Consider the following 23584-nt stretch of genomic DNA (forward strand, 5'->3'; position numbering starts at 1 on the left):
AATATTTCCCGATAGATTCGTTGCAAACGAATGAAGGAGTCAAGTTTTGCAGGTTAAAAAATCATGAGTGCGAAGCACGAGTGATTTTTCCTGAAAAACTTGACGACTTCGTTTGTATGCAGGGAACCTAGAGGGAAATATTCGAGTATTTTGAAGCTCGAGTGGTATTCAGGAGATTATTTTTCCTATCCGAATTTCGGCCAAGAGAATTGTGCCATGAAATGAAAAGAGCACTCAATCCGCACTCAAAGTGTATTTCCTCTCATCGCAAAAACTCGAAAATTGCATCCATGCTGATGCTTTCGTCTTGATCGCATTAACGGGGACAGTTCCTTGTATTGCCTTATCAATATTTGCCAGAGAACTACTTCCGAATCGACTCATTTTCGATACAATTGCGTAAAATCACCATAATAAAATTCAATCTGTCAGTTTGACAAGGGGTTTATTTGGTTAAATTATCGTTTGTTTTTTTATATATAGCCTAGCCGCAGAATTATCAAAAAATTATCGCATATAATACCACAAGAGCTCCGAAATTATCGGATATTTCCCGATAGGTTCGTTGCAAACAAATGAACCGGTCAAGTTTTCCAGTCTAAAAATCACGAGCGCGAAGCGCCAGTGATTTTTCTGGAAAACTTGACAAGCTTATTTGTTCGTAGGGAACCTTGAGGGAAATATCAGATAATTTCGAAGTTCGAGTGGTATTCGGGGGATTATTTTTCTCATCCAAATCTTAGCCGATAGAATTACACCATGAGACATAATTTTCAACGAATTGCCATCCAATTTGTCAGATACAATTGAGGGTTACTTCATCATTTGTTTTTTTTTATATAGGCAACATGAAAAGTTCCCAGTGAAATTTCCAAGAATTTCCGCTGAAATACCGTGTTGGCTATACAAAATAACGTCGAATGGTGCAATCCTATTGGCCAAGATTTGGATGGGAAAAATAATCGCTGAAATTCGAGGAAGGCTATACAAAATATCAACAAATGGTGTAATTCTATTGACTGAAATTTGGATAGGAAAAATAATCTAAAAAATATAAATCAGAGCTGTACATCATGCCTAAATGCAATGCTCAGTTGTGTAAGGAATACAGAGATCGACTGCGTTCCAATAATAAACGAAATAAAGTGAAGAAAATCCCGAAAACCAGTGTTGGACGTGTCCGGGAATACCGAGCAAGGAAGAGGGCCATCAATTTACAACGACGTGCGAACCCTTCACTGGTAGACGAAATCGAACAGACCAATGATTTGGGCGATGGTAATGAGCCTTCCGCAACGTTAAACGCTCCAAATAGAATTTTTCCACGGTATGTTTGTTCCACGTATTGATGCAGACATCCCAGGGCCATCAGCAAGGGAGGATGACGTGAGAAGCATCACTATGAACCCCAACCTCCCTTACAAAAACTTCACTCGATTTAAGAATATACATAAAGATTTTGATAAAAAATACAAGAATAATTCTTTCGGTTTTCCTTGCTCTATCTGTGATCGATTGTGGTTCCAAGAGGATTTGAGAGCTCCAGCCAATCAACATAGTGAGATTTTAGACATAATTGCACCAACAATGAATAGAGATGAAATTAAAATTTGTTACACGTGCCTTCGAACACTCAACGCTAATTCTATCCCAATATTGTCAGTATATAATGGGTTCTGATATGTAAAAATACCTGCCCATCTTCTACACCGTGATTTGGTATCAGAAAGACTGATATCACCGAGAATTCCATTCATGCAAATACGGCGATTACGGCATGGACATGGACAATATGAAATATATGGACAGATCATCAACGTTCCAGTTGAAGTGGATACAACAGAAATTGACTATTCTGTTTGGTTTCTTCACGAGATCCCAAATTTTCAATGACAAAGTGGTCTGAAATCTTCCTGTGTGGCTCAATAAAAGTTCCGAAAATTATTACAAAAAATTCAGACAAAATTTTTTAACAGTCTATGGCTAAGAAGTTTCACTTCTGTCGTGCATAAATTTCACGCACATATACTTTTTTTTATTGTTTCAGGAATTTGTACCGGATTTATGGGCTTAATGTAAACAATATTTTCTGTCATTAAAATATATCTGTTACCATACCAATTGTTGGCTTATGATCTATCACATATATATCATTAGATTTTAGTATTAGAATCTTTTAAGAATTTGTCGATGACTTTTAGTGGAGGGAGACTTGAGGATTGTCATGTATAGTTAATGTGAGCTGAGAATTGTATTTGATGCAGAATTTTCTTCAATATTGTAACCCTGTAGTTTTGAAATTTAGGACAATTCTACAAGATGTAGTTCCGTACTTTTCATTGAACCCTTCGTAAATTTTATGGGATCTTTGTTTGCATGCAGGAATTAGGGAATTTTCGCGTAATTGATTTTTATTTTCTTTGCTGTTATAGTTTCTCTTTTACATCTGCTCTTCTTCCTTTCTCAATGTATAGACTTATAAAGACTTCAGTATCTTAACAATACGAGCATATGCTAGTCCTCTGCTGAGCTTCAGGACATTGATTAATACATCAGTTGTTTATTTGCTTCGAGTTGCTCGTCCGCAAATTTCTTCATACGGGAAGAGAAAAATTCTTGAAAAATTACGCGCCTGTTCCATAACTACCAGTCAAAATAGTATTCGGTAAAAATGACGGAACAGTTACGCCCTTTTTTAGTGAACTTGAAGGAAAAAGTCCAAAACGTCCCAGAAAAAGTGTAGAATGTTGGGTGAAAAAATGCGTAACTGTTCCGTAATTTTTACTGAATACGGCGTTGACTGGCTAATTGCAGAACAGACATGTAATTTTTCAAGAATTTTTCTCTCCGTATAATTCGTCGTAGCTCCACATTGCACTTCACAGGATGACCCTATCGCTTATCCCTTATTAACACATCAACTTTCGCGTAATTATTGTTGAACTATTCCTCTGCATGAATTGTTGAAAGGTAGGATACAGCTTTTCTGTCACTGCTTCTACGTTCAGCCCGTGTCGAAAAGTGCCATTTCGTTTACTTGTCAACGAATAGTTAAAACTTGTAAACAAAAAGACTTTTCATTTACTAGTAGCGAAAAATGGCACAGTTGACCACTCGCTGAACGTCATATCACTAACAAAAAGTATAGTTCGGATACACGTGCGACGGAGTGCTTTAACTCGTGTGATTGGCACTTGTATCGAAATGCACTATTTCGGTCCTACTTATGATTTCATTCATGAAAATCTTGTTGAGTCCGACGGAAAAATTTTATTCTTCGATAATAACCTTCAGGAGGATCTTCAGTGTAGGCGAGCACGTGGACATGAAGTTGAGCTTCAAGACTATATCCGTAAGTTTGAGATGGAAAACCGGGCACGTCAACTGCATGGTATTTTCATTTTTTCGCCGAGTGTTTTTTTGCGATCAACGGAAAATCAGTAGGGAAGTGGTGAAGCAAGATAAATTGACTCATCTCTGAATCTAGTTTTTTAGCGATAACTCCAAATCTAAGAGAGATAGCAAAATTTTTGTAAGAACATTGTTTGCTGAGGAACTAAAAATGTTCGGGAACTTAATTTTCGGATTATTTGTTAGATGGATTTCTTGATGATTTGGAGGGCGATGTACTCAATGAAACTCTCGGAAGTACCGTCAAGCATTGATGATTCATTTTACTTGATTTATGACTTGTTAATTTACACTATGTACTGTAACGTGTTATTTTGGTTCGACCGTTCGACGGTGAAATTATGTCGTCCAGGCGGGAAGTCACCAGGGCGAAGCGAGAGTTATCCGTTTATGAAATTTGTTATTATTTTGGATTGTTTGTCTCTTTCATTATTTTTCGAGTCATTCCGTCTTCGTTCACCGTTCGAGAGGAGTTGGTGGCTATGGAGACCTGTTGGAGGATGTAGACCGGGCTGAAGGCGCGAGCAGTTGGAAACGCAGTTTTGAATTATTGCGAAGTTGCCGCGCTCCTGTCCTGGGACAGCCGTTGGGAGGATGTGGCCAGCTGACGGGTGGGAAGTTCTGGACTCTATCGTGGTAGTGGGGGGTCTCAAAGCGGAAGATGAGTCAAGTGACTATCTGTGGAAATCCTGGACTTGAGCTAGAGGTCCAGTAATTATGGGGAAGTCCTCGAAAAATTACTTAGGATGCTTGGGATTCGACGGCTGGCTGGAGGAATGAGATTTGCATGTCCCTTGCGTTTTATTGGGAACGAGTTTGGATTCTCAGTCGGTCAAGGTTCAGAGGTCCGAGTTGAGTGACCCAATTAGAGTGTCGGGTGCTTACCGATGCAAAGACCGACCAATGGGGAGCCAGCTAGTATAGATAAGGAATCGTCACCTGCGGGAAAGCGCGGTGACGGGTCACTTCCAGTTTGGACGACATCGAGTGTAGCAGGGAAATTGTTGTGTCTCTTGCACCGCGTGATAATTTTGGAAGCTGAGAGGCAAAGCGGAGAGTTGGACAGCTAATCCTCCCCTGGTCATCCTGGAGCTTTGGGTTTGAAGTGGAGGAGACGGTGAGCGGGGAAACTTACTCGTGTCGATTGTGATTTTTTTTTGTTTTTCTACAATTTTGGGTTTTTGATTTTTAAATTTTAGATGCTTTGCGTCAGGCGTTGTAAGGCCATCAGTGAGTGAGTTCAATTTGCTGTCGGGCTTCTCCTTGGCTCGGTGGAGAGTTTAAAACTTAGTCCCAACTGTGATATTAGTTGTTATTTTGTGGTTAAATTAAATTCTTTTTGTATAATTTAGTAACGAAAATCAGTGACTCTAGTGCAACTACGTAACTTTCGTGTCGGATAATATTTAACTCGCGTCTCTCTCATCTCGGGCATCCCGAATTTGTTAAGTAGGGTATAATATTTATAAGTCGGGGAATCGTTCATAATAAATTACCGCGGAAAGTGAAATTGTAGCGTGTAACGACGCTCGAGTGAATTTGTGGTTTCGTTGCTTAATTACCGTTGAAGGTCACGGCTTTGTATTGGTCCCTCGAGACAATTTCACTTATTGCCGGATAATCCCCAAATTCCTTGTTCATTCTCGAATATTATTGTGTATCAGTGAACTCAAATATCTCGGTTTCTTATTGTAAATTTGTTCGACTAATATTTTAATTTGCGTGACTGGTATCTATTTTATTTTGACGTCGCTGAGGCGACTGCGACTGTTAGATTTTATCTTGTTTTGACTGATCAATTGTAAACTGTAAACTGATTAATTGTAAATTTGTATCGAGGTCATTAATTTATTTGTGATAGTTTGTTTTAATATCGAGAATGTTGACTAGTGGATAATGAGAGAGAGGGTTTAAGAATTTGAGTAAAGAAGTGATCCCTCATTAGAGTTTTGGCTTTCGTTGGTTTTTGTGCATTTTGAATGAGAAAACGTACTGGCGCTCAACTCCGTGGATTGTTGTGGGTCGCCGAGGGCTCCGTATTTTTGCATCTTCCAGCAAGGGGTGTAAAATACGTCACAGTACACATGGTAATTTTTCGATTCTTAAGTACGAGGAATTTCGTCGATGATAACAATATAGACTACAACACTGTTTCGTCTTCCACGAAAAAAATTAGAATCTAAGTTTTAAGAAGGAAATTAAATGTTACACCATTGAAATTTGCCTAACATTAAACATAAGAGTGATAGGGAAGGGCTGAGAGACACTAAAAGTGGGGGAGTAGAGATCTTGTCCTATACCCTCGTCGAGGATTTTAACCGGACAAATTATGGAAAATACCCCACTCAAGCAATTGAGCAAAGGTGACAAATGTCACCATGCATTTGTTGGGGAAAAATGTTCCTGGCATAAATCCTCCGAAATGTTAATTTTTGTATATTTCCCAAAAAAATGTAGTATATAATGGCCCAGCAAACAGCTAAGGACTCTATCAAAGATGAGTTTATTGAGTAGTTTTTCTACCTACATGTCGTAAAGGCCCATATGGAAGGGACGCTGTGTGGCATAGCTTTACGGCTTGATCTGTTGCTAGCCACGCGCCAAAACAAAGGGGTTTTTCCCTCCAACAGTCTGAATTATAGTTCAAATGTGGGAGGCTCAAGTCCAGATTTCCCATCGTCGAAAGGTGGAACAATAGAACGAGAGCGACGGGCCTCATTCTCGCCAATGAAAATTATTCATTTTTAGAGTTGACGGAGAAAACCTCCCTCTATCCTCAAAAATCTCTCCACCAATTATTCCAAAGAGGGAGTCTCTCTGAAAACCTCTTGCAAGATAGAGTTATATTTAGCGTTTTCTTGCTCCCTAATTTAATCTCCAACTAGTGTTCTCTCATGTATATCTTCTAGTTCGCTCTGGAGTTACCGAGATAAATACCCCTTTAATTTTGTGATAATCCAGTACAGTGTCGTCAAGTTCATTAATCAAAACCATACCCCTATCTCCTATGAATCATTAAAAATCTTCATGAACTCTGTATTATTATAAGACCTGCAATAAGAAATACAGTAAATGTAACTGTTAAACTCTCAAGAGTGGTTATTTATATCTGGAGTGATATTAGATTGATAGCTCGAGTGTACCTACGCCATCGAAGTATAAACATCATGGATAGACCAATATACAGGGTGTCTCAGAAGTACATAGAAAAGTCCTTTTCTATTTTTCGATCAGACGCACCCTTACTGGGATATGGCGGTAAAAAGGACGGCCAATGGGACCCGAGCGTTGAGCGGCTCTACGTCCGTGTGCTGCAGGTAAGCCGCGTGCGTGCTTCCACTTCTCCACGGACGGGTATTCCATTCCGCTAGTCAGTGAGAGTGAGACGGAAAGATATGTCTCTCTCGCTTATTGGCAATTGCAAGACAATCCTTTCAGGGGGTTAGAGGTAAAGAATAAAAAATCAGCACGACAAATTTCGAACAGAAAAAAAAGCGACAGAAATGCATATTAAAAAAATATTGATTGAAAAGTAGATATAAATGCGTAGCAAGATATCGAATTTCTTCTCTCGCTACTCATTTTCCTTACCATGATTTTAGGAACTGGAAAAAATTTTTTAAAAAACAAAACCAATGATAAACAAGCGGGATATGGTGTCAGAATTCATATATGCTTTTTTTGGTCTACAGAATGAGCAGTATGCTCCCCAATGGCAACTCTGGCAGTAAATTATTGACATATCGATTAATGAATTGTTTGCAAGAATATGTTAGATAAAATATTACTCGCATCTTCGAACTCGGTCCAAAGGACATCCGAGCAAATTTCTTGAGCCATCCTGAATGGAATGGTAACTTTTTTTTGTAGTTGTCATCGAAAGGTCGATTTTCTAACAAAATTAAATGAAAAAATGGAAAATAAACGAATTGTATTTCAATTATGTTTGACGTAGATGACTCGAAATATCTACCAAGACACTTTTGACTCTACACCAAGATAGTCACTTTACATCTTTTCGTAATTAAGATGGATTAGTACAACACGAAGAGAAAGAGTTATTGTCATTCGATAATTTTAAAAACTAACATAAAATTCAATAAGATGAAAATCTTTATGTGATCGCCTGACCATCGAGAGATCCTAGAATTTCACTTTCCTAATGATAGAGAGTAGCAATCAAATCATTCGAAGGATTAGGAACCGTAAAAATTTGTCAACAATAAAATTGTTCGAATGATCAGGACCTGGGAAATAGCCGACTATAATGAACGAGTAACAGATGAATTTTATTCCGATTAAAATAATTTAAAAAGTTGACCCTCAATCAAACCATTTTCGGCGGAAATCTCAGTTGAGTAATAAAAATACAAATTGTAATAATTTGACGACACTATTGACTTTTAAACAGACAAAACCCTTTCTGCGACAGAACAAGGGTCATAATTACAATTTTGCTATCGATTTGCTCGATTTCGAAATATTCACAAAAAACTAACCAATAGGCAAAAAAAAAGTCTTATCTCATGAAATAGTTCAAACACGCTTTCAATCCATAATGTTTTGTTTACACCGTCCGAAAACATTAGTATAACAAAGAAATAGTTTCCTCCGTGAAAGATTTAAACGCCTGTATTTTCTGGTACTCCCCCACACATCAACATTTATTGACAAGCTTAGATGCTCGAAAGACGAGTTTTTCCTCGACAACAATACTCCCCTCGCTGAATATTTTAAAATAATACCGTCACTCGTCAAGTCCAGATGTTTGGTTTTCACAGGTAAACAATATTTTATTTTTCCGTTGTGCGATGGTGGACGGTGGGGTGGGGATAGGATGGGGTTGCCACAAGTTATTTTCATAACATCATTCTGGGGATGTGAGAATAGCAAAACCGTGCGAGCTATGACGTCGGACTTTTGGGATCACCCTTACTACACGCCTGCTAAATTTTGCACAAGTATCGTTGGACAGTGGCCGCAACAAACTAGAAGAAAATTGATTTTACATCGTTCATTGCTATTTGTTATGGTTATTCTTCAAATCACATCCAGGGTAATGTGAATAAATATAGGGACAAGCGTTTGGAAATATTAAAATTTCACACGGAGAGAAATATTTAATAAAATTTACGTTTTTTTCCGTAATCCAAGAACGAAGTTTAATTACAGAATATAGATTACAGATTATAAAATAGAAGTGTGTCAGAGTTTTTCGTGCACGTTCCGTAATTTGTACTGATTATTTTTCTCCGTGTGGGGAAAACAACAATGCCCCACTCGGAAATCATTTTTCTTCTAGAGTAATTTTGAAAATTATGCTGTTCTCAAATCACAAGAATTTTTCAGATATTTTAAATAGAAACGTCAATTTTTTCAAATTTTTTCGATCCGTTAATTGAATTGAACTTACACGGAGGGAAAAACCTGGGAAAAATTACTGTGCCAAACACTAGAATCGAGATGCAACATGCTACAATACTGTAATCTCTTTTGCTCACACATAAAAATTCCTGTCACCTCCGTAAATTTTGTGTTAACTTTTGTTATTAATGACATGTGACTTGGTAAAATTCACTAAACAGCACTATAAAATTTTAAGGTCTGCCATTTTTTATGTTAGGCTAAATGAAAAAATGATGGAAATCTTTGAAAAATTCCTGTCTAGGTCAGTTTATTTTATTTGTCCTTTCCGCATTTTCTACTGCGCCACATAGAAATATTTCAGTAACTCATTATGCTTCAATGATGAAGGCCGAATGTAGCCGATTATTGCCGACGTTGGACCTCGTCACAGTCAATGTTTCATCAGATTTTAAATTTTTGCGAAATCGAATACCGATATCGAAATTTTTCTGAGCCGATAAAGTAATTTTACTATGCAGCATAGTAATTTCTCTCGCGTCTGCGGTTTACATCGGGAGTGTAATGCAGTACAGTAATTTTTATTGGCATCACGCTATAAAAATTGCCGGATTTTTGTCTCCGTGTAAAACCTATCCGGTGTGAGGCAAGGGCTGTACGTAGAGTAGATTAATAGGTCATGCGAGGTTTCCGAAAACCATAACCTGGCACGATTGTTTTCATACTACCGCATTGAGTGTGAGGCAGGGGCCTTACTCACTGGGCCAGGCCGCCGGGCGTGCCCCGTTGTTACGTTTCTCAATTTCTATTTTCAGGTGCTGGCAGTTGTTATAAATCGAGATGATTCTGAAGTTGTGGTTGACGCTCTTGGACCTCTGATCATCGATGTGGTGTTTGCAATAAAATTAGGAAACAGCTGTTATCATTTCAAAAAAGTGAGTGAAGTGAATAATTCTTGGCAATTGTTCATACCCAATTAATGCAATATTGCTATTTAAATTAGAAGAAGTGTTATAAAAAGAATTAATATTAGTAACTAACATGAATTCCTTTATTTATTAATTAATATTATTAGAATAATTAATAATTCCGCGCAAATTAATATGTGGTAGATGGCAATGCCGTCTGAAGCTAAATGCTTATCGCAGTGGCCTTTGAAGCGTTCGAATTAAATCGCAAAGAGTAATAGCATCGCATACACAATCGATAATCGGTACATCATATAATCTACAAACCAGTATAACATGTAGGCGAAAAATTCGGAGATAAAAATTGAGTAAAAAATGAAAAAAATATTGATTCTGTCAGAAAGTCCATCACAAAAATTAATTTGATTTTTTCATAAACCCATCCTTATATGAAGATCCTACTACATTCTGTTATTATATTATCTTTACAGATGAAATTCCTGTCACGGAAAATCCAAGAAAATTGGAATATTTTCGAGCCGCATAATGGACTACAACAGCTACACTATCACAGTAATTTTGGAAGGCAAATATCCACATTATATTTAGGTATTTTTCCACAATACTTTATTTAATTCAAAGATTGACGAGAATTCGATTTTTCCACGCCCTCAAGTATATTGAGATATCTCCTACTCAGAGAGAAATAGACAATAAAAATTACGTAGGAGTTCCATAATTTGTAAGCGATCCGGTAAAAATTACGGAAGATCTCGTAAAAAATAGTATTGGAAATGGGTTATTTGAAACAATCCACTCTGTACCGATTCCTTAGAGGAACTAACTAGATTTGCAAAGGGAAACAACACCCTAGACCTTTTAGTCACATGCTCTCAAAGCGTCCTACTCATTCGACTTTGTTTAAATACTTAAAATCAAACCTAAAAAATCAAACCAGTTCATAAAAATGTTTTTTTCAATTTAAAGTATAAACACTCAAAAGAAAATAACATTGATTTTTGCTTTCTATTTATTTATTTCATGAAAAATCCAACAAATACAAATCGTCTCGTAAATAGTGTGCAGCGCGTTCTGTAATTCCGGAGCGAAGTGCGAGTATAGCAATTTTTACAAAACTGTCACGGAATTTTTCCTAAACGGTCCGTAATCTTTATCTGAATGGCCTAGGATAAATTACAACTGTTACATAAAATTTCTCAAGCGATTCTGTAATCGGTCAGCGAACTGCGAGATCCGTAATCTTTACTGAATGTTTCTGTCTCTGCAGATTCACAAATTACGAGCCCGAAGCACGAATAATGTTTCGGAAAAAATTGACTTCGTATGTTTGCAAAGCTCCCGCAAGAAATACCCGAATAATTTTGAAACTCGTGTTTCATTCGGCGAATCATTTTTTCATTGAAATCCCGACACTATGATTGCGCCATGAGACATAAATACTTTATTAATTAATGTTTATTCAATCTGTTAAATTCGATACGGCGTTACCTCGACTGACCAACCGCTTATTTCGTCTAGATATAAGCAAAAGATAAAGTTAACAAGTAGATTATTAAAAATTATCCCTCATGGTATCATGAAAGTTTTGTAATTATCGCATATTTCTTGAAAGGTTTGCTGCAAACAAATGACCATTTGAAATTTTCCTGGAAAATCCGCCGCAGCCGATAGGATTGCACCATGAGACAAAGCTCTTTTTTTATAGATAAGAGACAAAATTATCGAAAAATTATTAGTAGTAATACCCCAAGACCTTCAAAATTATCGGATATTTCCCGAGAGTTTCGTTGCGTAGCAACGAGAGGGATGAGTTTTGCAGTTTAAAAATCCCGACCGCGAAGGGCGAGGGTTTTTCAGCGAAACTTATCTCGATAATTTCAAAGGTCGAGGGCTATTTGGCTGGATTATTTTTTTTCATTCTAATTCCAAGCAATTAAATGTATGGAATTTCACGTCATATGGGATGGCTTTTTCCTCGTAGTTGTGGCTTTTCCAGCGCATATTTTCTGTCTGCCCTAAATGCAGAGAATTATTTCCAAATTGTGGCTTTTCTCTTCACTGTATTATTAGGAACATTATTTTTAATTTTTCGATAAATAATGTCCAATGATTCTTCTCCAAATCTGCTCATGTCGAGGTAAAGTCTTTGAACTTGATGTTTTCTAATGACAGTTTTGGGGTTTGAAACTCATAAAAAGTGTTTATCGGATATTTTCATTGCTGAGCAACCAACAGGGAAATATTCGAAAAATATTCGAAGTAAAACCGTTTTACTTGTACCACGTAACGGGAAATGCCACCATTCGATTGGTTGAAATTGGGATGAAAAAAATAATCGTTACTAATACTCTCAGGGCTCCAAAAATCATCGAGCCTTTCTCGATTGCTGTGTTACAAACAAATGAAATCGAGAAATCGAAAGTGTAAAACTAATAAAACTCACCTGAAAGTATCATGTGCCCTCAAATACTCGACTCTAATTAGTTGAAATCAGAATGGGAAAAATAATCAATCGAATGCCACGAAAACTCTGCAAAAATATCGTCGAACGGTGGAATTCCTGTCGCTGAAATTTCGATGGAAAAAATAATTATTGATATTTTTCAAGTAAAAATTGGAAGAATAATTTATTAGTGGGTGTGTATATGGGTACCGTTAGTTTCACAACGGAGCCATTGCAGGAGCAAATGATATACTCACTGCTCTACCCCAATATCACGGTGGCAAAACGCTTTCCAACCCCAATGTACTTCGGCTCCCTCGACCTCGACACGTACTATTATCCGTTGTTCATCGCATCCACCTTTTGCACATTTCTGGTAATGACTGTGGTGGGTTCCTGCGATGTGCTTCTATTCATGTACGCCGAACATGCCTGTGGGTTATTCAGAGGATTAGGGTGATGTAATATGTATTCAAATGCTGTTGATGTTATTACGAACATAAGTTGTAAATTGACAATTTTTTTTCTAAAAGATATGCTATTGAGAATCTTCCGCCACAGGAGGAGAACGAGACGAGCGATCTGAGTTTCTATTACCTGCGGAGCTGTATTGTCGTGCATAAACGTGCCATTGAGTATGTAAATTTCATTGCTATTGTTAGTCAAATGTTGTCGAGGAGAAATTTTGAGAGAAACTTTTGCCACTAAAAAGCTGATGGCAGTGGTTCAAAACATCCTTCGAACGGGGTCTTGAATTTTGTCTCATTCAATTTCGGTGAAGCAATTACATGGAGAGAAATAGTTCAATAAAAATTACGTGACAACTCTGTAATTACTGAGTGAAACCCAAGATCGGATTGAAACTATGAAGGGTCCAATTAAAAATAGGGAACGCTCTGAAAAAATGTACTATTTACAGAAAATTGAGGCCCCTTTTTACCCGACTCGTAATTTTTATCGGATTTTTCTTCTCAGTTGCTAATTACCAAACTTGTATGAAATTTTTACTGAATATTTCTCTCCTTGAAAGCATTGGTGAAGGTGAAATAGAATCAAAATTCAATCAATGAACTTATGTGAAGTCGAAATTTTGATTCTTCACCGACTGCATTTAGCAATTTTCAAAACTCTTCTTTGCAACACCTGAACTGTACTTATAGTTTGGTCGACAATGTTGCTTGTATGTAATTAAGTAAATGAACAAATTTACCAAATAATTCATTGCCAGACAGATTCATAAAAAATACAACACAAGTAGAAAATAATCTCCCCGTCTAACGATAAAGCTAAAAGTTTCGATAGATTTGCAGAATGCATTCGAGATATTTACCTCTGGAATTTTTTTGGAGTTATCGGTCTCAACATGATCCTGATGAGTGTAACTGGAGTGCAGGTAGCGCTGTCTAATTAGCTCTAGAATCCTATAAAATTATTATGAATCTATTAAACATGAGAAAAATCTTCACCAGGTGGTGACGAACTTGGACGCTATGGAGAAAGTCGTCAAATATGCTGTCTTCGTCTTCATGCAGATGGTGCACCTTTTCATCGAGTGTTTAGCTGCCCAACGACTGATGGACGCCAGTTTTGAGCTCAAAGAGACGCTGTAAGTCCCTTTCCAAAATTCATCTCAATGATGTCTCTTATCGGAGGTTAAAATTTTTTTCTAAAATTCTTACGGACCTCCGTAACACTCTATAATACCGATATGATTTTTCTCTTAGTTTTCTCCTTTTCCCGATTAATTTTCATTTACGATGCAACAAAATTGACCTTATCATCTATTAAATAGTTTTCAATTTGGGATATTCATGGACTAAAAAAAATGGGAACACTTGAACTTTTATTTTTCTGAAATATAGAAAGGATATACGAAACGAAAAATTCAGTAGAAATTACCCAATCGTAATTTCCGAAACGGGGAAATTTTTCCACCGGTGAGAAACCTGTCGACTGCTTCATAAAACTTATCCACAGATTTGATGAAGATTTTTTATTAGTTACGAAATTTTCTTTGAATGAGTCGATAATTTTTGCGGAACAGTGACGGATTTTAATGAACGGTATAGTAATTTTCTGGATCCCTAGTTTTTTTATTTATAGAACCGTTTTCCCCCCGTAGGGAAGAAAACGTATATTTTAGGTCTTGCCGAGGCTTGACCCTTCGGAGATAACTTACCGCATCCTATGCATGTGTGTGTACGTACAATTTACCTAAATCTCACTGTCAATGCCATCTTTAGGGTATAAAGGGGACTCCTACGTGCCGTGCGAGGAGCTTCGCGATTGTCGCGGGGCTCTTCAGTAAAGACTCCGAATGAGGGCAAGCCCTCACTCGGGTCAAGCCTCGGCAAGACCTAAAATATACGTTTTCTTCCCTACGGGGGGAAAATGGTTCTATTTTATGTCTGTGCCTTCGGCTTGACCCTTCGGAGAGATGTTTATACTCTGCCGGCACGTTTCTTAAAAGTGTACTGTGACCCCCCAAAGAATAATAAATGAACAATGTTTATTTAACGAATTTTGACAAATCAAATTGCTACAGGGTTCTTACAACGAGAACTCTTGAATAAGCTTTATCATGGCATGCCATAACTCTAAACTCAGATTGTCTCAAGGATCAAACTGGTTTGAAACTTTTAACTAAAGAAATACTTTTGTCAGGTCTCTTAGTTCTATCAATACTTTTGCAATAGTGTCGAAGGAAATTTCCTTCCCCTCGCCAATTGCCCCTTGCTAAAAGTTCGTCCATACCCATATTATCCTGAAAATTTCGCGAAGCCACTGCTGCTCTAGCAGACCCTGCGCTAGCTTGGATTCCCGCCTCTTTGAAGGCTGTCTTGATCCATCCCGCGATGACCGCTCTGGAGGCTGCCTTGACCTCTCCCCTTGTTGTGATGAACAGTGCTGGTAGAGACTTTCGAGCTTTTCGCCTTTCGGCCGATAGTCGAATCAACTCTTTTATCCAATGCACTGGGTTCCATTCTCGGTCTTGAGAACTGGAGATTTGCCAACCCGACTGGCAAGAACTCACACTATCCGTTTTTGAGCCAAATTCTGTGTTTTCCCGTATATCGCAGAAACTTGGGTCAATAGAGAGAAGAGTAAAGTCGTGGACTCTCCTTCCTGACGCCAGCAGTAGCTGGGTCGCCACGAAGCGAGAAACTTGGAACATGCTGTCCTCGCTGGGGGGATGAGCCGACATCCAACTCGTCAGAATATCCACATCCCATGTTATTTTCTTCTGAGGTTTTTCTTGCCTGGCTGTTTGCATACCCATTGCTTTTAATAAGGATTTAATTAATGGGTCCGCACTCAAGCTGGTGTTTTTCTCTACCCCACTGAGAGAACAAATGACTGATTTTTGAGTGAGAATTGATCTAAATGACAATTGCTTCTCGTAAAAGAGGTGACTAAGATACTGAACCAAGTGCTGGGCCGTTGGATTATGAGACGGAATGTCCTTACTCTTGCACCAAGAAAACCATTGTCTCCACACAGAAGTGTATGTTTTCCAAGATGAGTTCCTCCAGGCTGTTCCTAAGAGAGAGATCTCAGGTTCTGACAAGCCTTCTATGCGCGTACTCCACCCCGCACCTTCCAAACCTCCAAAAAGAGTTCTTTTATTTCCTGCGGTGGAAGACCCGTTGATAAGTCCACCAGGTGGTTTTCCAGGTTCATTAGTTTGAGGGGAGCATACAGAGCTCTGCTCTTCAGGTCCCCTCTCCAGAAAGTCGCTTCCCACCTCGGAACTACGAGTAGAAAGATACGTGTTGCTGTGTTCAGATGGTGTAGAACCTTGGGTATTAGAGGTGGTGGTGGAAATACCCAGGCCAAGCTCACGTTCCATGGTCTGGAGAAGGCATTCGTGAAGAGAGCCTCCCGATCCATCGCATCTATTGAGACGTACCTCGGGACTATCTTGGATTGAGCTGATGCGAAGAGGTCCACCTCTGGTTTGCCCCACTTCTGAAAGATTCCCTCGAGAATTTCGTCGCTCAGGTGCCAGTCCGGGAGTGTCAGACTCCTCGAGAGGCGGTCTGCTATTGTATTGTATCTGCCCGGTAGGAAGAAGGGTACCAGCCGGATGTTGTGTTGATCCAGAAGTAATAGGAGCTCCTTGACCAGGTTTAACAGGACCAGCGAACGTGTTCCTCCCTGATTCCTTATGTAGGCCACGACAGTCTTGTTGTCCGACTGCAGCATGATGGATCTTTCCGGAGTGAATACACGAACATTTGTATTGCTTTCAATACTGTGAACAGCTCCTTCCGATTGATGTGCCAGGTCATCTGCTCCGGTGTCCATAAGCCTGCCCAGTGCGTCCCATCCAAATCGAAGCCCCAGCCTGTCTGTGAGGCATCTGTTGATAGAAAAATCTCGGGTTCCGGCTGGAAGATGGAGCTCGTTCGATGGATATTGCTTTTCCACCACAGGCAATCGGATCGACTCAGGCTGAGTAGGGGAAAACGTGTCTTTGGAGAGCTTTTCGAGAGACGGTGCATGCCTCGCTGTAATTGGCGACAGAAAAGACGTCCCAGGGGGTTGACCATGGACGCGAAATTCAGCATCCCTAGCAGAGATGCCGCTGACCTCCAACTCCAGTTTCCCGACTTTAGCATTTTCCCCAGGAGCGTTAAGATCTTTGCTTTCTTGTCGGTAGGAAGCACCATTTCGTTGAGCCTGGTGTCCCAGATGATTCCCAAGAATTCGATTCTGTGATTGGGAGTGACTGTGGATTTTTTTGCATTGACTATCCAACCTAGAGAGCGGAGGAAATCCAATATCTCCAACACCTGCAGCTTGAGTTCCTGGGCACTTTGGCTTGCTACCAGAAAATCGTCCAGGTAGACCAAAACTCTCATCCCCCTCTGTCGAAGAGTATTCGCCAACCAATTGCTTATCCTTGAGAAGGCCACAGGAGCTGTGGAGAGGCCGAAGGGGAGGCACGTTATGTTGTATAGTTGGTCTTTGAACGATAGACAGAGGAATCTTCGGTGAGATTGCTTTATAGGAACGTGTAGGTAAGCTTGTGACAAGTCTATCTTTACTAGGTAGTCGCATGTTTGCAAAAAAAAATGAGCCGTCATGGGACGCCTGGCAGATGTGAAACATCGTGTGTGTACAAGTAATATGCATAAAAGATAATATTATTACAGGAATTAAATATAGCCTAATGAAAAAATGAAGTATTACGAGATTCTTACAGTAAATGGTAACTTTATTTAATAAACATTTATTTACATGATATAAAAATTCGATATTAGTATCAAGTTGCCACAATTTAAATATTTTCATCTGTGGCTTCAATAATAGTTATATTCGATTTTTCCTCTGCCGGTATTACTGTAACGATTGGTCGATGATAACTAAAGTACGTTACAAAAGTATTGGATGAAACACCATTAAGATATCTCACAAATACAGCATCTATTGTTGTTCCATATTTGGTAGTAGATTCTTTTGGATCGTTATTGATTTGCCATTGAAATTCTTTTTGAAGAAATGTCATTAATGGCATTGATTCAGCTCTTGCAAAATTTACACTGAAATATGCAGCTAAAAATAATGGTAGTTTATGTTTATTCGCTTTAAGAATTATTGAACCTGTTTGACTATAAGGAAATAACCTTTCATGTAAAAATGAAATGAGATGATCCATTTTGTTATTAGGTGAAATGTATATTACAATCATAATTAATTCACTTCCGTCTTGTAGTTTAACATGTGAAGAACACACATTTCCAATAGATGCAATAGTTTAAAATAGTCTGGTACTATTCGATTAATAAAGTCTGACACAACATTGATAGTATGCCTTGTGTTTAACTGATCAGGGTGACGTCCAGTTTCAATAATAATATTTTGTGATCCTTCTGATGATTGTTGGGAACTGAAATATTTAAAACAATATGATATTGAAATACACAAAAAAAAAAAATTTAAGTGTGGCTTCAATATACTCATGAACTCAAATCTTAGTTAATTATTGCAATATATGACTAAAGATTTGCAAGTATAAATTTTATTAATAAATTTTTCTATATTAATTCCTTCATGAATAATAAAAGAATCCTTAATTGAAGATAATATTAATATAATTTATATAAATTATTAATATGATTAATATGAATATAATTAATCAAATATAAAAATATAATAATTACATTTATGGAGACTTGAAAAATACGATCTACTTACTGATGACTTGGTAGTATACCATAGTGTAGTTTCACTTTCTTTGCACAAGGTTGATCACTTTGATCTTCTGAGTTGTCACTGTCACACATATTTTATTGTCAAAAATTAAAATGAAAAATTAAATAAAACGCAGGTTATGTGTACCGTAGTAAACAACAACGTCGAACTGAGTGAGAAGCCACACCGTACACTCTACTACACAGAATATAGATAGGCATACCTTGGTATAGCCTGGCGAATGCTCGCCACGGCAAGTATCGCCAGGCCAACGATTCAGTTTAGGGGTGCGCCTATAGATGTTTCACATCAAAAAGAAAAAACCATGCGATGACTTATCAGTCGAAATTTTGGTGGATCCAAGTACTCGTTCAAACAACGGAGGTTGAAAATTTGACGAAATTTTCCATCGGCTTTTGGAATAAGGAACATCGGGGATATGAACCCTGAGTTCCAACTTGCTTTTTCCAAGATTCTCTGGTCGATCATTGATCGGATCTCCTTCGACATTTGTGCCGTATTTTTGGTCGAATATGTACGTATGTTTGCTGGTGTGAAAGAGACGATTGGTCGTTTTTTGATGAACGGAATGGAATAGCCTTCTAGAATGCTTAAAACGTGTTTTGGCGCTCCTGCTTTGATCCACCTGGGAATAAATTGACCCAATCGCCCCCCTTCGAATGGAGAATCGTAGTCATGCTCTGCGATAGTGAGCGCTTCTTTTCCTTGAATCCCTACGCTTTGGTGGGTTCTTTGAAGATCTCGCTTCCGGCTTACGTGTGGCTGAGCTGGTCGACGGTCTTGCTTTTGAGGGACGTGGATGAGTGGTATTTTCTGAGTTAGGCTGAGTTCTGGGGCGAAAGGAATTCGAGCCCTTGAACTGGCGACGTTTTAGCCTCGGGGGGAAGACCTTGGAGACACCCCTTTGCTGATTCAAGAATTCTGATAACTGTTTTTCCTCAAACAGGTGGGATTCTGACGGGGGAATCTCTGCTAGCTTCGCTGCATGATGGGGCTCTGGTGCTTTAAAGGCGTTTCTCCTCATGTCGATGAATTCGGCTCTTCTTGCACAAGTGTAGTGGAGTAAATCATCAGAAATCGTGCTGACTGGCGAGTCCCCAAGGAACAGGGCCTTGATATCCGGGAAGACCACCGGGTGCTTCGCTACCAGTGAATTGAACGCGTCAGAAAGACGCTCCCTTTGTATTAAAAGACCATGAGAGAGAGTGCCTGTCAATAGATCGGTTTTAGCCATGATCGCCTGGCTGTAAGTGGATGGGCTTACGTTTGTTAATTGATTATTGACCTTGAGAGCGTTGAAAACCGGTGAAGCTCCCAGTCTCTTCTGCACTTCCAGATATCGAATTTTATTCCATGCCGACGATCCCAATTTTTGACATCTGATTCCCTGAGCCCTGATAGCTGATTTTGGCTCAGGAATGGGGGGCTCGCATTCCTTTACCAACGGATCCCATGCTAGGCGTTGCGTGGTTTCAAGACCACTAGAAGACTTGCGGTCCTGCTCTGATTCTGACTCTTCCGGTGCGCCTTCCCTTCATCTGATGACGACCCCTCTAGACTCTGGGGCGAAGTGGGACACTGTGTAGCTTGATTGTCGATTTTTTCGTAAAGAATATTGAGCATGGAGGTCATTCGATTCTCCAGGGCTTCCAGGCACGACCTTTTGACCGAAGGTTCTTCCGACTCCTCTGACTCCTCGAGCGCCTCGAGTTGACTCCCGGCCCCTGACAATCGTTGAAGCTCTTTAGCTGCTATTGCCCAGGGCGTTAAAAGGTGTCTGATTGTCGCTAATGACTGCACGAACTTCTGTGCCTCCCTTATCGACCCCCACACTTTATTCACTAACGAAGGGGGGCTTGAAATAAGGGCCCTGCAGAACGGCCAGGCCAGCATGGCCTTTTTACAAGCGCTGAAGGACTCTTCATTAAGATTCGTGGCTGTTAGTTTGAAAGCCATAACCACATCCAGAGTAGGGATTGCAAACTCAATTTTTTTGAAGAGAAGAGTGTCGATCTCTTTTTCTGATCCGAAGAGCTCTCTATTTGATAGCACCAAGACTCTCCCCATCTGCCATCCTTCTGGTAAACTTTTGCTGGCGGATAGCTTCAGAAGATCTAGCGTCGCATCCTCCTCCTCGGTGGCAGCTGCCCATCCCACCAAATCTTCCAACGTCGCCCAGTTCCTCTCTTCCTGTAAATGTTTTGAACAGAAAACCAGATTCACCAGAAGGATCATGCATAGGGGGTTTAGATATTGCAAAGTCATTTGTCGTTTGCGCTGGTTGCCCCACCCCTCCCCGAAATTGAAGATGACTGTTCAAAGGGGTTATGAAGGGTTGTATTGACTGTGAGAAGGTGGGAGCATGGCCTCGACCTCCCAGTCTCTTCCCCAGGTCCATATTTACTTTACCCACTGCAATGACAGTAAGGTAGGACAGAGGTTAGACCGCTGGACCCTGCTATGACATTGTGTTACGTTCCCGCATGTAGGGTATTTCGTTCCAGTGAAGAGTGGAAGAGAGAGGTTAAACCATCTCCCCCAGCTTGTCAGGCGGTCATCGCATGCCCGAGCGGATGACTGCGGGCAGCGGAAAGTACCTTTCTGAAGGAGGTGAGAAGGGGAGAGGTTAGCCTCTTCCCTCCCGGCCTAATAAGCTGTCATCGCATGCCTGAGCGGATGACTGCAGGTTGCGGAAATCACTCGTTGACGAAGTGTGTGTATATGCACAGAGAAGTTTCTCGTGAGTCCTGACACACGGGGGCTATCCAACCGTAGCTTAAAATGGCGGAAGTCGGGGACGGTCTCGCCCCATTTTTTTTTTTTTTATCTCCATCAACGATGATCTAAACCCTAAAAGAAAAACTTCGAAGGCAAGGACAGAGAGATACTCACCTTTGAATCCATAATGGAATTTCTGCACTTTTGTGCCAATTATTACTGAACGTTACAACAACGTTCAACAAAGAAAAAAATTTTTTTTTTTGTTTTACACACACACGCTTCGGAAAACGAAAGCGTACTGAAGAGCCCCGCGACAATCGCGAAGCTCCTCGCAAGGCACGTAGGAGTCCCCTTTATACCCTAAAGATGGCATTGACAGTGAGATTTAGGTAAATTGTACGTACACACACATGCATAGGATGCGGTACGTTATCTCCGAAGGGTCAAGCCGAAGGCACAGACATAAAATACACGTATTTGTGAGCAAAGATTATTCAATTTGCATAGATATTTCATGTTTACAAGCTAGTGTACATACATGCGAATTGTTTACCATCATAGTATTCAATCTGAGTTGACAGTAATTGCTGAGTTCCATATTTTATTTTAAGGAACATTTCCGGACAAATTCATTGATTATTACTTAAAGACTGTCATCTATTCTAATTAGAAATTCCCGCGTTTCCTGCGGTGGAAACATTATATTGCTGATGAGTTTTTGGTACATGATTTGTCCATAGTTATTGTACAGAGGATATTGCCATAGAACATGATCTATGGTTTCAATTATTACCAAAGTTTATATGCATTTTTCAGGACCAACGCGAAGTGGTATATGGCATCCAAGAAAACTCACAAGTTAATCCTACTGATGCTCATGAGGAGTCAAATTCCGATTGTTCTGAGTGCTGGCAAGATGATTGTCATGAACATGGATACTTATGCTATTGTAAGTCCCTAAATTTATTCATGTACCAATAACTAAACAGCTAAAAGTTGGACTCTCCACTTTTATTATCTGCATTTCATGGTGAAGTAGTTTTACCTTCAGTAGTCTTTGGTGAGTAGGAGTTTTATAGTGCGAGCCAAGAGCGACGTAAAAGCCCACGAGTCAAAACCCACTTTTTTCACGAGTTACGAACAACATTTCTCATCACAATGTATCGGAAAAGTTCTTTCCAGTCATGAAGAAATCACGAAAATGTCCGACTAGTCAAGTTCTTGATGACGCACAGTATTGGAAATAAGAGGCACCGCAATGACACATGTCCTCCGTTTATAATTGTTTCACACTTCTGGAAATGAATTCCAATCTCATCATTTTATTTTTGATTGACCCACAGGTTTTGAAAACAGCGGCTTCGTATTTTACAGTCTTCTTGGCGATGCAGTAACGTGATGTATTGTATGTTAAAAAAATTACACACGATGAAATGTAATCACATGGCAATTGAGAGTTATTATTAAAAGAATGGCTGATGTACTTCACTATGATCAAAAATTGAAATATACTAACGTTTATACTTCAATCAAAGATAAAAAGTACTTATTTCAATTTTTTGAGAAAGAAGAGTCTCTGATATCAAAATATGTAATGAATAGCCATAGACTACAGTAGAGTAACTGATATATTTCACTCGTTGATTCGGTTGCAACAATCGTTGTTATTCCTGGAGAGGTAATGAACAATATTTTTTCATTCTTCTAGTTTTTTTACAGCTTTCTGCAAAACTGTTGATAAAATTGACGTGAAACTATATACCGTTGTTAAGTTGTATTATTATTCTTCGATGGCTCACGAAGTTTCGTCATCGTCAAGGAATTTTCCCAATTTCTCTCACTGAACTTTTGCTAAAATTCCGAAAATTTTCAACGAAAACTGTCAAATGAGGAGAGAGACCATCGTAACTGAACTGCCTGGACCAGCCACTACCAACTCGAGGTCTGCCTGGAAAGCGCTGGGATAATTAACGATCTGACCTACCCATATGCAGCTGAAGTTCAACATGTAGACCACATACTATGGTACTGTCCAAAGTACAGCGAACAACGCTCTGGGCTAGTAAATAAACTGGAAAAAACAAACTGCACCAGGTCTTACACAAAGAAAAAAATTCACCGACGCATATGAACACCATTTCATAAAAGATCTATCCTGATTACAAATCTATCAAAATTATCTATCGTAGAAAGAATAGACCAATTGTATACAAAAAGGAAATGTAACATAATGGTAGTACAATAACCCACACTGTAGATTCCATCACCATAAATAAATAATTAAAATAAACAATTTACCAAAAATATAAAAAAAGGCACGACTTTGAAAATTCGTGAGCCAATCCATAAAGATAAGGCCTTAGAACGATATATTTTTTAATGTTCACGTGATCCACGGTTCCCAGAACTTTACAAAAAAAACATGAAAAATGAAAAAATGTCCGCAATAACTCTTTAAGTGAACGATACATTCCCCACCTTCCCTTTTGCTTTTAAT

General features: G+C 39.1%; 2 protein-coding genes and 1 long non-coding RNA gene across 9 annotated transcripts; 1 reads left to right on the forward strand and 2 right to left on the reverse strand.

Annotated features, from left to right (window-relative positions):
• Window positions 1–6850: 6850 nt before the first annotated feature.
• Window positions 6851–22565, forward strand: LOC135162727 (odorant receptor 82a-like). Of its 4 annotated transcripts, none has more exons than XM_064121501.1 (9): window positions 6851–8467; window positions 9591–9710; window positions 10175–10269; window positions 12364–12603; window positions 12681–12782; window positions 13441–13540; window positions 13617–13753; window positions 21904–22036; window positions 22431–22565. In XM_064121501.1, the coding sequence occupies exons 1-9, from the start codon at window positions 8249–8251 to the stop codon at window positions 22479–22481; spliced, it is 1197 nt and encodes a 398-aa protein (XP_063977571.1). In that variant the 5' UTR covers window positions 6851–8248; the 3' UTR covers window positions 22482–22565. The 4 variants fall into 4 exon arrangements, with proteins under 4 accessions (XP_063977571.1, XP_063977572.1, XP_063977569.1 ...); XM_064121499.1 differs by having other exon boundaries at window positions 6854–8467; window positions 10175–10292; window positions 12339–12603; XM_064121500.1 differs by having other exon boundaries at window positions 6857–8467; window positions 10175–10292; window positions 12339–12603; window positions 13450–13540.
• Window positions 8464–22437, reverse strand: LOC135162739 (uncharacterized). Of its 2 annotated transcripts, XR_010299008.1 has the most exons (5): window positions 22133–22437; window positions 13478–13568; window positions 12405–12579; window positions 12148–12270; window positions 8464–9650 (listed from the first exon to the last, which is right to left on the reverse strand). It is a non-coding gene; the product is annotated as an uncharacterized LOC135162739 (long non-coding RNA). The 2 variants fall into 2 exon arrangements; XR_010299007.1 differs by lacking the exon at window positions 22133–22437 and having other exon boundaries at window positions 8465–9650; window positions 13478–13620.
• Window positions 14640–21888, reverse strand: LOC135162723 (uncharacterized). Of its 3 annotated transcripts, none has more exons than XM_064121488.1 (3): window positions 21259–21888; window positions 18349–20556; window positions 14640–18040 (listed from the first exon to the last, which is right to left on the reverse strand). In XM_064121488.1, exon 3 carries the CDS (start codon window positions 17443–17445, stop codon window positions 15721–15723), a length of 1725 nt encoding a protein of 574 aa, XP_063977558.1. In that variant the 5' UTR covers window positions 17446–18040; window positions 18349–20556; window positions 21259–21888; the 3' UTR covers window positions 14640–15720. The 3 variants fall into 3 exon arrangements, with proteins under 3 accessions (XP_063977558.1, XP_063977559.1, XP_063977557.1); XM_064121489.1 differs by having other exon boundaries at window positions 21259–21883; XM_064121487.1 differs by having other exon boundaries at window positions 18349–21888.
• Window positions 22566–23584: the final 1019 nt, after the last annotated feature.

The sequence above is a fragment of the Diachasmimorpha longicaudata genome, chromosome 5, assembly GCF_034640455.1.
Source record: "Diachasmimorpha longicaudata isolate KC_UGA_2023 chromosome 5, iyDiaLong2, whole genome shotgun sequence".
NCBI classification, from domain to species: domain Eukaryota; kingdom Metazoa; phylum Arthropoda; class Insecta; order Hymenoptera; family Braconidae; genus Diachasmimorpha; species Diachasmimorpha longicaudata.